This window comes from Phyllopteryx taeniolatus, chromosome 6 (assembly GCF_024500385.1).
Source record: "Phyllopteryx taeniolatus isolate TA_2022b chromosome 6, UOR_Ptae_1.2, whole genome shotgun sequence".
NCBI classification, from domain to species: Eukaryota; Metazoa; Chordata; class Actinopteri; order Syngnathiformes; family Syngnathidae; genus Phyllopteryx; species Phyllopteryx taeniolatus.
The window spans coordinates 18,061,769-18,077,294 of NC_084507.1; the positions used below are offsets into that span (position 1 = coordinate 18,061,769).

Here is a 15,526-nt window from a genome sequence, read left to right on the forward strand (position 1 = left end):
CCTCATATATCCAAGGGAGGGACGATGGAACAATGGGCACAACAACCGCCGTATCAACAACAGTAATAGTCCCATGATGACAGAAATGCCGACGATATTGGTCCACTCCCAACATCGCCGTCCGTGCAGGTAAAAGCTGCAAAAGCATAAATTCTACCTTTACAAAGCTAATAACGCTCTGTTTTGAGAGATATTCATTGAACAATATTTCACAGTATTCCAGTGGTTGTATTTGAATTGTATCTTTCAAATATTCTAAGACTTTACGGGTGCATTACAATAAATTGGAATATCTTGAAGAACTTCATTTATTTCAGTAGTTCAAATCATAAAGTGATTAAAGCTTACTTAGGCCTATAAAGTGGCACTAAGCAGGCCCAAAAAATGGCATGTAAATTTGACACACCACAGACAAGAGTTATGTTAACAAGCCTACCAAATTTGAATGAAAAAAAAAATTGCTAATTATTTAAAATCAGGTTTCGAAACTTGAATAATAAGGGCTCTTAGCTCTCAGTCGCTGTGGGCGTTTTGAATGGCTGCGTCAAAAGGAATCAAACGTACTGAGGGAGTGATAGCTTATATGATCGTAAAATCACGTTAGGAGTCTCAACTTCAAAATGGAATGCGTATTGTGGACTATAATCATAAAAATTAGCACGCAAGTCAACTTACCCTCGTTGTCGATGACATAACGCCACAGCCGAACACGGCACCTGACGACAGCGGGACGGGAGGAGGAAGCCCAGGTAGTGAGACAGTCGGCACTGCTCCATTCACTAGCATCGAGTTACCCACGAAGCCATGTTGTCTCTGGTGAAAGTTTGCAAAACTCTCAGTCGTAAAAGGCGCACAGTCGGCTGGTGGTGTTGATGTTCAGTTCACTTGTGTCTCATTAAAAAGTCAATCCATCACTTTTTTATTTACTCATTTTTTTGGGAGCTTAAAAAAACATCAACGAGCTGTTCTGTAAATTGAGGCATCCATCGAAGGCAAGTTTTCGGGGTGTAGCCATCGTTAGCTTGCTAACTGCACGCTGGAGTGGTAAACGGGCCTTGTTATGGACGCTAAACACAGCTAGCTCACAACTGAGCAGCATAGCCAAACGAAATGATGTCACATTGTCCTTATATAGTGGGGGTGGGAACTCACGCTAAAAAAGTATACGCCCCGGCCCCGTGACGTGTTTTAGCCCCACCCACAAAATCAGGAAAATCCCAACAGTGAAAAAGGGGCTTAAGCTATATCTTAACAATTCAGCACTATATTCTTTTAAGTATTTGGATGTTTTCAGCACTTCAATCATACAGTATTTAATGTATTTAGAAACAAAACAGATTTCTGCTTAGAGCCGCTTTAAGCCACAGACATTTGAACAGAAACAGTGTAGCAACACATGACAGATAATTTAACAATAGTCACGGGGTATATTCTTTATCGTCCATGTAAAATGATTAATATTATAGCAGCTTACTGAGTCACAGTAGTTGTGAAATGTTTCTTCGTTTGTGTCTGCATGTATTCTACTGCCGCCCTGGTGGCCAAGTTATGCACACAAGAAAAAGCCGCAATGAATTAATCTTGCGCAAACGTTTTAATTCTTAACATTCTATCTATCTATGTTATTACTTTGTTTTTATGAAGTATAATATTATAGAGTGCTATTTCCCTTTAACACATTACAAACATTTAGTTTTTGTTTTTTTTCTTCAGGAGGCTGGAACAGATTTTTCCATTTTCCATTCATTTCAACGGGCAAATGAATATTTGTTTGATGAATCGACATAATATAGTTTAACTTTTAAACAGAAGTGCTGAAATTGATCGACTTTTCTACGATGCTCCAATTCATTGATATGCACAGTGGATGAAACATTTGAATACAAAAATGACTATATTGCTAATTGAGTATCTCTCTGTCAGTGTCAATTACCTTGGATATCATTGATGATTTCTGCATCTAATTATGAGAAAAACCTGAAATGTTTCTTCTCCTGTCGATAACCAACACACTGTCCTTTGAAGTAAATATACAACACACACTCACTGATCCGAGTCAGACATTCTTTGTCATCAATTACACATCCTGCTGTTTCTCTTATTATATTATCTTACAAAAACAGTAAACAATACTTTTTTTATGCAACAGATGCTGGTAACAAACCGCATTTGCCCGACAAACCCATGCGGTTGATGGATAGATACAGTAGATAGACGCAGCGAGATTATAGAGATTTTGAAAAGTCTGCTCTCTGATGTTGAACAGAAGATTATGTGTAAAGCAGTAATCCACAGTTGGATGGAAAGATGGACGAGGAGCGATGGAAGCATGTGAGGAGGGATGGGGGAGAGGGTGGCAGGGGGTTAGAATGAAAGTTGGAAAGAGGTGCTGGCACGCGCCCACGAAAAGAATGTTGCTGCTTGCTAACACACATTGATGGTAATTATGCAGAATATGCTCGCCCTTTCCTGTATATAAAACTAAAATCGCTACTTCTACTGTCAAATAAATGTCGCCAAATTCATCGTGAATGTCTGTAGGTTACACATTTGGGATAATCCTGGATTTACTGTTGGGATAAATACAATTGAAAGGCTTAATCAACAATTTGATCAACCACCACCAGCATTGCTATCAAGTATTTCTACTGTATAGTTTTTTTTTTTTTTTTTTTTTAAGCACACAAAAAAATTCCTTTGGATCCTGTATTTTTTCAATATACTTCATATCCAGCTTTAGGTCAATGTACAAGTACGCTTTTTGTCCTTACTGGTAGAACAACTGTGTCTCTCTAGTAACATCTTTTCCACTGCTCAATGACATTTATGCACCACTAATTGAACAACTCTGGCATACTAGCAGGACAACTACATGTTATTAGTTAGTTAGTAGTGAGGCAAAATTCTGCACTACTTCATCTGTACACTACTAGGACTACTAGTAAACTGGTAGAATTATATAATGTCACACACGTGGTTGTCAATTGGTACACAATTTAGCCTCACTAGTAACATGTTGTTGTACTAGTATGCAAAAGTTGTACTACTCGGGTGCAAAAATGTACTGAATGAGTAGCGTGCACTAGTAGAACAACTGTAATGTTTTTGACACTAGTGCCTTGCACTACTGCACAATTGTCAAACTCAAGGCCGAGGGGCCAGATCTGGCCCTCCACATCATTTTATGTGGCCCGCAAAAGCAAATCACATGCGTCGACTCCATGTTTCTTTTTAGAATACCAAAAATTTCAAATTGTCCTCACTGTTATCAATGTTGAGATATTGTTTTTTTTTTCCTTTTTACCAATCCCGTTATAAAATCAATGAATAATAGTTGAACAACCCGTTTTTACTGGGCTCTGCTTTCAAAACTAGTTATCTATTAATTTGATGTGTATATTGTTGTAATATTATGATACAATTTATATGGGTTCACAGTCATAATGGTCCTCCGAGTGAAACCATAACTGCGACGTGGCCCGCAGCAAAAAATAGTTTGACACCCCTGCACTACTGTATGACATTTTTGCACACTAGTTGAACAACTTTGGTATATTAGTACCAAAACTACATGTTACTAGTAAGGTAAAACTACTAGTGGGCTTGTCATAATGCATTTGAAACCCACAGCACATTACTGGAATTTCTGTTTATAGGTTACAAATATGCCATGATATATTTCTTTTAACATTATTCACCACATTCACTTCTAAGTTTGGGTTGAGAATAAATACTCAGATTTATGTAGACATGTATGAGAAAACCTTTAATGTCATTCACAGTCCTGTATAATGTTAAGATTACAAGACACAAAGTAAAACGGCTACATATATTCCAACATCTTAAAAAAAAAGACAAAGCTTTAAGGACCAAACAATCAGCTATGACACTCATATGTTACAGTATGTGATTTTCATTAAGTTGTGCAGAGAACTACAACCTGGAAGACATAGTTGTAAATGGCCACTTGATTTTCTCATGCATTCCAATATGCGACTTGATGAAAGTGAAAACATCATTCTAATCACTAAATAAAAGTATAGCCTTATCACTCAAAAAGGTGTAAGAAGTAATGACTCAAGGTGACTGATGTTATCGTCAACCTTGTCAACACAAAATCAGTTAATGTTAGGTCTATGGTCTATCGGATATTTCTAGAGTATTCTACCAATTAGCCCATCGATTAATCGGATAAAAATTGATTAAGCATTATTAAACACAATAATGTGCATGTGAGACGCGGGTATTATATTTGTCCACTTGGGGTCGCCATCCTCATTTTCTACTATAGTATCGGTGACTTTGAGTGTGTATGGCTTTAACAGGCAGGACCTGGCCTAGTGAGTGACATGGGTGTCAGCGAATGAGAGTGTAACGTTGGCTGGCTTCTAGTTGCGCTTTATCTTTCTTGTTAAGTGTGAAATAATCCCAAATTTTGTCCATTCTCTGTCTTTTATGGACTTTTTCCTCCAATTGCAATTACGTTTGGTATATATGATCTCTTTCGACTTAAGTAACATAACAATAAGATACAACTTTTGATCATCATTTCCAGATTTATATATTTTTACGAAACGTAATTTCAACATAGGCCGCCATTGTTTTTTTGTCGCAGTGCATTCTGGGTAGTGACGTCAAATGAGCATGTGCCCAACGCCCGGAGTTTTTAGCAGCAGCCACAGTAGCACTGCCTGGCCGCGATGAACGCTGCTCAGTCATTTCAGTTCAAGCCAGATTGTGATCAGGGAAATGACGAGAGTGAGGAAGACACAAGAAATGAGGTTGAAGATGACGGGTGTGAAGAAACTCGAGTTGGTCATACTCAGTGGTTTATTTGTAGCTACTGCTAAAATTGTACGTGGCCAGCGCGTCCTGTCTTTCGTGTCTTTTTGCTCGGCTTTCGCTTGTCACAAGTGGCCGTTTAGGCTCCGAGTGAGGAAAGAATAAAAAGAAAGAATCTGGACTGAAGTGAAGAGAAAACAATCGCAGATGTTTCGGGAGCAACCATTCTACGTCATCATACCCATAATGCTTTGCGCACGCTAAAATGGCGGCGACAGTGTATCAAATGATGGTCTAAACAAATTTTTTATAATTTTTTTTTAATTTATAGGAAGAAATTATATATATATACCTCTGTATTTCAGTAGTACAGGTCAGTAGTTGTAAAATGTATTTGTCATTTCAATCGGAGCTCACTTTAGTACATTGAGTATTTTTTTTTTTTAGTGATAGGTTTCAATCTTTATTCATCTTTTTATCACAGTCCCCACATAAACGGTAAACCGAAATACTCACATAAACTTATCTTTGGCTGTACAAATATGTTAAAACACTACGAAAGTATATTATATTACTTTGTCTCTAATTTCACTCTGAAAAAAGATAAAACTGTGACTTCATATTAATGTCAACCTGTACCACACGGTTACATTTTGTGAGTTAAACACAAAAAAATACAAGTTCATGTTGGATAATTTAATACTTTGTTCTATTTTATGGAACAGGTTGACATAAAATATTAAATATGTTATTTTTTGACTTTACATACAGTTAAACTCCAAATTATTCATACCCTGGGCAGTTAAAGTGAATGCTATTTTGTTGAAAGGCTTTCTTTTGGCTGGAAATTACATTGTGTGAATTTTAAAAATGTGTTTTGTTTGTATGTTTATTTACTTATTTTGGGAGCGGGGACAAAAAGTTCCATCTCCATCTATAGGCAATGTTTTAATTTAAAGTTGATTAAAATGTTCTATTGTGCTAGAAATTACCAATTTGAGTTTCCAAAATTACCAAATTGAGTTTCTTCAAAATTGCCATATAAAATTGGGAACATAAATAATTCTTAAAATATTTAAAAAAATATTATTATAATGTTATACATTTATAATTTTTTTCTTTCTAAATTATTATGTCTAACACAACGTTTGACACTTTCTTGCATCATTTCCATACAGAAGATACCCATTTAACACCTCGAGGGTATGAGTGATTTTGTCTTTAGTGTGTATATATATTCGATTTGACAAACAGTACAACTAATTTGATATAACGTCCTGACAAATAAGTTACCCAGAGTATTTACACAAGGGGGAATAATCAAAAGGAAGGAAGAATAGCTGATTTGATGAAATAGGAAGTGTGACACTTTACTCTTTAAGTGGTTCGTAGTGGATGAGCCGCATTGCATTTTCATTCTCAGTCACTCCCTTGATGAACTCTCCTTCAGCCAGTCGCTCTGTGAGAGGACAAATAAAGAGACAACAAATACAGCTGAGCCACAAGTAAAATGACTTATCTGAGAAATCCGCTCTTATTGTTGATGCATGCAAAGCCAAGGAGTCAGCTGAGGTTCTAACAGAGCTCGCATGCCACCCGTCATGTGCTTGCTACAGCCCACAGGTGGAGTTATTATTATTTTTATTGTTGTCTCCAACAGCTGACTGTCAAATCTAATCTCCATGCATGTGTGGGAACAGCTGCTGAGGAAAGGTAGCACGCAGATGTTCAGCCCTCTTCCCAATTTAAGTATGGCTCAGTGTGCATTTTTTTCCTTTTTTGTCCCACTGTCAGAGGTGAAAAAAATACTCACATCTGTACTTAAGTAGAAGTACAGATATTTGAGTAAAAAAAGAAATAAAATGGTAAAGGTGGTGGCAAAAGTACTCGCACTCTGTACTGAAGCATAGGTAGTCCAAATGAATTAATTGCTTAAGTAAAAGTAAAAACTCCTTTCCTTGATTAAACGTAAAAATGTACCAGAGGGAGGAAAAGTACTGACAAGCTGTACTTAAGTAGACGTATACTTGCGTTTATAAAAAAAAAATAATAATAAAAAAGGTACCATGTACAGTACATGTGTGTGGGGGAAAATAGACTCTGCTCAAAGTAAATCTAGCGATTGAACTCCTTGAGATGACAAAGGTATTTGTACTTGGTTATTTCCCACCACTGCTTACCATTGTCTTTCTTCTCAAAGTAGGACCACAGCTTATTGGCTCGCTTCTCTGGTGTGTTCTCGTCCTGCGGTAGCTTGCTCTGGTCCTCCTTGGGGATCAGCTTGAAGATGGCCTAAGAGCCAATATAATGATAGTAACAGGGATGAATTTCTTTTTTTTCACGTATAGTACGACAGTTAGGAATGTCAGCATTTTCCGTCTTTTGACTGGTTGGTCATAGAACTTGTTACAGTCAAGTTCAACTAGCAAAACACCATCTGCACACGTTCATACATTTAATAATCAGCGTCTCTGGTGAGCATTATGAGTATAGTGGTGCCTCGATTTACAAATTTTATTTGTTCCGTCACCCTGGTCGTAACTCAAAATACTAAATACTCATTCAGTATCTCAAATTATCATTCCCTCTTGAAATGAACAGAAATTCCCTTAATCCATTTCAGCTGCCCAAAAAAAGACCAACAAAAAATTACTGTAAAATGTTTTTCAATCAGGAAACCCAGCACTCTACAGTACCACAATTAAATGGAACGTAAAGAATTTAAAAGTTTATCCAAAGGTTTATAATTACTATGATATCAATGCTAGTTTTGTTAGCCTGTGTATGGGGTTTTGCATCATGTGTTAGCATTCTGATAGCGGACCTTCATAAGCAAAGTTATGTGGTTTGGTTAAATACACATGTAATTCACATTGCGTTATGTTTAGTTTGACAGTAAACCTCAACTGGGAGTGGCCTCTTTTTGAAGAATTCTTCACTATTTGCCAATCTACTGCTTGTTGTGAAGTCTGCTGCCACCATCAACTGTACTATCGCTTGTAACACAGCCCACCACTGCTGCGGGGACACAATCCTCATATGTACCATACGTATGTGACATTCTTTAAGGTCCACTTGATTCTGTTGAAAACTCAACTACATTATCACAAAGCGGTGTGACATCTGCTGAGAGCCACTTGGGCTCCAGAAGACTGCAAAGCACAACGCTGTCAAGCCCAAGGCCCTTAAGTGTGTGTGTGTGTGTGTGTGTGTGTGTGTGTGTGTGTCCCATTTAGAGAGGAGGAAGCACTCATCTGCCGCATTTAAGACACCTAGATTAACATGGATTAGAGCCAAGACTCAGGCCGGCCGCCAAACAGCGAGAGCTCGCTCCTGTTACTTCCAGCGCTCTGGCCTCCATCTTGGACCCTCTTAAACTGTGTCATTTGTATGGTTCGCTTTGTATTGCAGCAACTTTTTCTAGAACCTTAACAGCCAATCAGTTGCGCGTTACACAAGATAGGACTAAATATTACTTTCTTTGCTTATATTTTCTACTCTAAATATTTGAACACAAGTAGGGGTTGGAATCACAAAAAGATAATAAGAACACAATAATTTTTGTAGTTGATAAAATAAAATAAAACCTGAACCGGTCGCCAGCCAATCGCAGGACACATATAAACAAACAACCAGTCGCACTCACATTCACACCTACGGGCAATTTAGAGTCTTCAATCAACCTACCACGCATGTTTTTGGGATGTAGGAGGAAACCGGAGTGCCCGGAGAAAACCCACCCAGGCACGGGGAAAACATGCAAACTCCACATAGGTAGGGCCGGGATTTGAACCCCGGTCCCCAAAACTGAACAGAAATGTGCTAACCAGTCGTACAGCCGGTGGGAGAATACTTTGAATACCTCCTCAATTCCACCAACACGCCTTCCCATGAGGGAGCAGAGTCTGGGTTATCCGAGGCGGGCTCTCCTATCTCTGGGGTTGAGGTCACCTTCTCGGTGGCAAGGCCCCGGGGGGAGATGAGATTCGCCCGGAGTTCCTCAAGGCTCTGGATGTCGTAGGGCTGTCTTGGTTGACACGCCTCTGCAGCAGCGCGTGGACATCGGGGACAGTGCCTCTGGATTGGCAGACTGGGGAGGTGGTCCCCCTTTTTAAGAAAGGGGACCGGAGGGTGTGTTCCAACTACAGGGGGATCACACTCCTCAGCCTCCCTGGTAAGGTCTATTCAGGGGTGCTGGAGAGGAGGGTCCATCAGGAAGTTGATTCTCAGATTCAGGAGGAGCAGTGTGGTTTTCGTCCTGGCTGTGGAACAGTGGACCAGCTCTACACACATGGCAGGGTCCTCGAGGGTGCATGGGAGTTCGCCCAACCAGTCTGCATGTGTTTTGTGGACTTGGAGAAGGCGTTCGACTGTGTCCCTCGGGAGGTCCTGTGGGGGGTGCTTCGGGAGTATGGGGTACCGAACCCCCTGATACGGGCTGTTCAGTCCCTGTACGACCGGAGTCAGAGTTTGGTCCGCATATCCGGCAGTAAGTCGGACTCGTTTCCGGTGAGGGTTGGACTCCGCCAAGGCTGCCCTTTGTCACCGATTCTGTTCATAACTTTTATGGACAGAATTTCAAGGCGCAGCCGAGGCGTAGAGGGGGTCCGGTTTGGTGGCCTCAGTATTGCATCTCTGCTTTTTGCAGATGATGTGGTTCTGTTGGCTTCATCAAGCCATGACCTCCAACTCTCACTGGAGCACTTCGTAGCCGAGTGTGAAGCGGCTGGGATTCTCCAAATCTGAGACCATGGTCCTCAGTCGGAAAAGGGTGGCGTGCCCTCTCCAGGTCGGGGATGAGATCCTGCCCCAAGTGGAGGAGTTCAAGTATCTTGGGATCTTGTTCACGAGTGAAGGATGAATGGAACGGGAGATCGACAGGCCGATCGGTGCAGCATCTGCAGTGATGCGGATTTTGTATCGATCCGTTGTGGTAAAGAAGGCGCTAAGCCGAAACACGAAGCTCTCGATTTACCGGTCGATCTATGTTCCTACCCTCACCTATGGTCACGAGCTGTGGGCTGTGACCGAAAGAACAAGATCCCGGATACAAGCGGCCGAAATGAGTTTCCTCCACAGAGTGTCCGGGCTCTCCCTTGGAGATAGGGTGACAAGCTCTGTCATCTGGGAGGATCTCAGAGTAGAGCCGCTGCTCCTTCAGATCGAGAGGAGCCAGATGAGGTGGCTACGGCATCTGATCCGGATGCCTCCCGGACACCTCCCTTGTGAGGTGTTCCGGGCACGTCCCACCGGGAGGAGACCCCGGGGATGACCCAGGACACCCTGGAGAGACTACATCCTTTGGCTGGCCTGGGAACGCCTCTGGATCCCCCCAGAAGAGCTGGATGAAGTGGCTGGGGAGAGGGAAGTCTGGGCGTCCCTGCTAAGGCTACTGCCCCCGCGACCCGTCCTCGGATAAGCGGTAGAAAATGGATGGATGGATGTCTCGCTACAAAAAGTAGACTTTTGTCATAATAATATAGCTGGCCACTCTGGCCACTCATGCCAGAGTAGCACCTGCTCCATTTGCACACTGATTGAGGAGTATCTGCAACATTTGCACAACCAACATTGTCCCAGATTATCGCACTACTCGTCACTTTAAACCGCATACACTCCTTGAAGTCTCTGCGCCCTTTGCACAATGGTCATTGCACTATTGCAATATTAGTCATTCAAACTGCTCTCAGTGCTAGAGGACTCTGCATCTTTTTCCACAATTGTCAAAAAAAATTAATGTAACGGCATTACCAGATAACTAGCAACCCTTTACTGCTCAGTGACTGTTTTGTTTTTTTGTCAAGGTCTTTATGTCTCAAGTGTTCTCTGTCAATTGACTGTCTGTTGTCGTACTAGAGTGGCTCCAACTACTGGCACGGTGGATAACTGGTTAGAGCGTCTGCCTCACAGTTATGAGGACCGGGGTTCAATCCCCGGCCCCGCCTGTGGCGAGTTTGCATGTTCTCCCCATTCCTGCGTGGGTTTTCTCCGGGCACTCCGGTTTCCTCCCACATCCCAAAAACATGCATGAATTGGAGACTCTAAATTGCCCGTAGGCATGACTGTGAGTGCGAATGGTTGTTTGTTCCTATGTGCCCTGCGATTGGCTGGCAACCAGTTCAGGGTGTACCCCGCCTCCTGCCCGATGACAGCTGGGATAGGCTCCAGCACGCCCGCGACCCTAGTGAGGAGAAGCGGCTCAGAAAATGGATGGATGGATGGCTTGGTCGAATAAACTGTTTTTAATGTATTTTATAATTTATCAAATAATTGAAATTCAATTAATTTGATTTATTCATTTCATGAAAATCAGGGAAATTAAAATTATATTTGTTGCATTAATTTAGCTGTTTATTCCCTGATATTTTGTTAATTAAAATGGTTCATTAATGTTATGTATTTTTACTAATTTGTCACGCAATAACTGGTTAATTGTTTTATTATAAATATTACAATACTATTATTTGATAAATTATTAAATAAATGATTGATTATAATTAAATTAATTATAAATCCATAGAAATCTGAGGGGATTATTTTATCAAAATACAATATTTTGAATATTTTGCAGAATTTTTGTCCTTTTTCTTTTTTTTCTTATTTTATTTTATTTTATTCTATTTTATTTAATTTTTTTAACCTCACCTACAAATTACCAGCCCTATCATATATTTTAAAAATCTGATTTAAAAAAAAAATGACAAAAATGTGGACACCGCTGTTTAAGTGTAATGTAATAACCCAATAACCCTCTTTTGCCAGATTAAACGACAACAGCCGGTGTATGGGGAGCGAAATGCAGATTAGACGCGTGGGGCGGACAATCTACGTGTGGCCAGAGAGCTAAAGATTAGAGATTAGAGGGGAGTCTGGGGCTCAACTTGACTGACAATTAGTGATTAAAAGATGCACACAGGGATCACCACCTTGGAAATGGAAGAAACAAGGGGCCTGGAAGTTAGACAAAATGTTTGACAGTATGGTTCCAAAATGCAGAGGGGACAAAAGTTGTCACATTCTGTATTTAAGTAGAATTACAGACACTTAAAAAAAGACCAACAGGTAAAAGTAGAAGTACCTGTGATTGAATGAAGTCCAAAAGTGAAAATGATTTTTTTACTGTTAATTAAGTCTTTTTTATGCCGTGTCGTCATATGCAGATGTTGAAAAAAGTAACAAGCCTATGTTGACCAAACTTGGAGTAGAAAGTACAGATCTTTTTTTAAATGTAGGGAGTAAAAGTAAGTACTTTGTTACTTCCCATCACTGAAAATATAGTTGTCTCTGCAGGACCATTAAAATTGTATCCTACCAGAAGGCATCCATCTTACCTGGCAGATTTCCGTCACTTCAGTCTTGTTGATGTATCCGTTCTTGTCCACGTCGAACAGCGAGAAGGCCCACTCCAACTTCCTGGTGGTCTTCCCGGTGGAGGTCATGTGCAGGGCGATGATGTACTCCTTGAAGTCCAGCGTACCATCGTCGTTGGTGTCGAAGGAGCGGAACACGTGGCGGGCGTAGCTCTTGGCGTCACTGTCCGGGAAGAAGCGGGCGTAGATCTGCTCGAACTCCTCAGGCGTGATGCGTCCTGTCGGGCACTGCTTTTGGAAGTTCTCGTACCACTGGCTGATCTCGTGCTCGGTGAACTTGGTGCTCAGCTTCAGGTCCTCCAGGATTTCCTTGGACAAGGCGCTACTCGTGCTATTCCCCATGGTTGGATTTGGCAAGTGTCTTAGAATAGAAGCGACGTTTGTGAGCCTGTTCCTGATCGCAGGCTATCGCGTAAAGATTTACAGTGATCCCTGGAGGAGATTAGAGTCCAGATCCAAAATTCAACCTTAAAATGTATAAAACACAAGAAGGCGAGAGGAGAATTTACCTATCGGTGTGCACGTCAAGCGTCTCAGCGGCGTAAGAGAAGTTGGAGGTAAGTAGGGCAAGGGGGAAACTATCTCCTAATGTGGGACCAGGATAATTCTGTTAATGCGGGATTTAAGGTGGCTGAGCTTTTGCCTGAAATGAACATCTTTGACGGTGCTCCTGGAAAGAGCTACAACATTGTTTGTGTCGTATTAATCCATCGATTGACCTATTGTGTCACTGCAATTCTCCACTGTTAGAAGGCCATGCGTTGCACTCAAGATTATATGTATATTATTACGCTATCTACGGTTTTCTTCGGGATTAAGATGTTTCCAATTGGAAGTGCAACTCTCTTCAGATGACCACTGACTATCTGTCCAGGCCAAAGTTTACCAATCTAAACTTTCATTGACTTTTCTGCCTCTGTTTGCCTTATCGAACTAACATTGACGTATTTTATCTTTTCCCTATTCATTTCATGGCCCAACTTTTTGTTTTCCCTGACCACAATGGACATAAATGAATCAAGAAAGGGTTCCGATATCTCAAAGCTGTTCATGTCGATGCCTTTATTTGACATTTGAATGACGCTAAATCAGACGCGCTCGCTCATTTGATTGCAGGATAGACTTTGCACCATAAATATGTCCTGTGAGTCCATCTATTGGATTAGCCCTGCCCTGCCCTGTCCCACCCGATCCAACACTTAGCCAATTAGCATCATCGCCATCATCGCGGGACTGTCATGGCCAATAGCATTAGCCCCTCAAAAGAGGAAAAGAAAAAATAAAACACACTGACATTTAACCCTAACCCTGACTGGAATATACTACAGATAAGGACTAATGTTCTCATGTGACATATTATGGAAGGTTTGGCATCTTTGCAATACATTAATACCTGTATGTGAAGCTAATGAAAGCATTTTCCAAGACTAATTGGGATATATGTATAGATAACTAAGGTGGCTTTGTTTAATGATAGACTATTAATATATGTAATTCAAATGCCAGTTCACTTTATCACAATATTTTAATATTGTGATTTAAACTAGCAAACCATTTTGAGCAACCATTTTCTCTAAAATAGGTAGACCAGGACTCGTGTTTTGTTCCATTAACACTAGCAGCTAGTCGATGCTAACATTTATTTTAGCAATGTTTCTTGTAAATCATGCTATAACAATAAACAAGTTTTCTCAGGTACTAGTACATAGATTATTTCATTACATAATCATCTCTTTGTCACTTAACATCATATATTTACCTTTGTCAATTTGTATTAAGCACAGTTGTTAGAGCTAGCTGCTCGTCATCGCTAATGTTTATTTTAGCACTGTTTATTTTAAGACATGTTATAACACAAACAAGGTGTATTAGGGACTAGTATCTATATTATTTCACTACTTAACGATGTCTTTGTCGCTTAACAACACTTGATGACGTCAGCATTTTTTCGTCCTCCGATTGGTTGGTCAGAGCAAAACTTGTTACAGTCAACTTCGACTAGCAAAACACGTCTGTAGTGACCTGCATACATTAATACATTGAATAATGAGCATATTTGATCAGTTTGATGCATTTTGTTTGAATAGTTTGTTTTGACAGACTCAATGTTTTGAACTGTTCCAGATGGTGTACGCAATGCAGGTTTGTGTTGTTATACTGTTTTTGTATAGTATTGATGGTTTCAATAATGCAATGGTGATATTAAGTGATGGATTAAGACAGTTAAGTCTACAGAAGGCCTAGGTAACCAAATACTACATACTAGAAGGTGTAGCAGAAAAAAAAGCGGGGGAAAAAAAAAACAGACAGCTTGTTAGACTGCTTAAAGTGTCCAAACAGGGCTTTTCAATGTAAGCCTAAAATAGCCAAGACTGCATGTTTGCAGAAAAATGACGTAAGAAACAGCTAAATTGTTAAGGGAGCCGAAACAATGCCTTGGCGGGACACCACTCCAATGTTGAGAGTGACAGAGCTCAGCGCAGAGGAAGGGAGTAGCTCCAAGATAAATATCACTTAATGGCTCATAATGACACTTAATGACAGATGACCGTTTCCTCGTAGACGCAAGTAAAGACAGGAACAAATAAAAAAACACCAAGCCGACAACAATCTCGACGAGAGCTGCCCCCATCTTGAGAGGCCTCCAGTTGTGACGCATTTGATAAGGTGACCGCTTTGAGGCCGCCTGCACCCATTTCTGCACACATTGTCCAAGGAGAGAGGCACAGTCACTTCCAGGCCCTTCTGGGAAAAAAAATTCTCTTGAAAGATTTTTCTCAACCAAGGTAAGTAAGATTACGCTACTCTTATTTCTTGGAATCATTAAAGCAGGCTACAGATGACTGATTGGGAGCAGGTACTGTAGGTAGAATGAAAATGAGAATACGGTTTTATAGTTGGCTGATTAATAGAATTCAATTAGCAAGGGCATTGCAAGACTTCTCTAAGTTAATATATTCACTGGTGATTTAATCTGTAATGTTTCTTGGCCCACCCTGCTGCTGTGATTGCATTTTGTACGTGTAAAATAAAGTACAATATTTGAATATTTCAATATACTCAAAATATACTCAAATTAGCAAGTACTATTTGAGATATTTATATATATTATATTATATCTAACTATCCTATTCCTATTTATTTTTTATATAAATTCAGTAAGTTTTTTAGTGTGTATTTATATTTTTGTACACATTCACACTGAAAATGATTCAACCCACATTGTGAATTGGCTTTTTTCAATATATGGTGACTTAAAAAAAACAAAAAAAACAAACAATGGCCATTAGTATCTTTCAATGTCTTAAGCTGTTTAGCCCTCCTGTTATGTTCCTTTCTTCAGAACGCAGAAATGTTCCATGTGCATGTTTAAT

The 15,526-nt window shown here is 40.2% G+C and overlaps 3 protein-coding genes across 6 annotated transcripts in view; 2 read left to right on the forward strand and 1 right to left on the reverse strand.

Moving 5' to 3' along the window:
- Positions 1–15,526, reverse strand: part of rcvrn2 (recoverin 2) — an 18,668-nt gene continuing 3,142 nt past the window's right edge. Inside the window, exons 1-6 of one of the 4 annotated variants that reach the window (XR_009788843.1) lie at positions 12,662–13,220; positions 12,114–12,584; positions 6,963–7,074; positions 6,157–6,241; positions 676–813; positions 1–136 (exon numbers count right to left, since the gene is read on the reverse strand). Coding sequence is in view for 2 of the 4 variants with exons in the window: in XM_061775679.1 (XP_061631663.1) it covers positions 780–813; positions 6,157–6,241; positions 6,963–7,074; positions 12,114–12,494 (612 nt within the window). In the remaining 2 variants the exon portion in view is untranslated. Of the gene's footprint in view, positions 137–648; positions 814–3,751; positions 6,242–6,962; positions 7,075–12,113; positions 13,221–15,526 lie in introns of those variants that run through there. The other 3 variants (XR_009788844.1, XM_061775679.1, XM_061775681.1) reach the window with 3 other exon arrangements.
- The window catches only part of si:dkey-17m8.1 (C-Jun-amino-terminal kinase-interacting protein 4), a 22,162-nt gene continuing 19,231 nt past the window's right edge, over positions 12,596–15,526 (forward strand). Inside the window, exon 1 of the mRNA XM_061775674.1 lies at positions 12,596–12,709. The gene's annotated coding sequence lies outside the window, so the exon portion shown is untranslated. The remainder of the gene's footprint in view (positions 12,710–15,526) is intronic.
- LOC133479136 (transmembrane protein 100-like) overlaps positions 14,722–15,526 on the forward strand; it is a 2,149-nt gene continuing 1,344 nt past the window's right edge. Inside the window, exon 1 of the mRNA XM_061775682.1 lies at positions 14,722–14,938. The gene's annotated coding sequence lies outside the window, so the exon portion shown is untranslated. The remainder of the gene's footprint in view (positions 14,939–15,526) is intronic.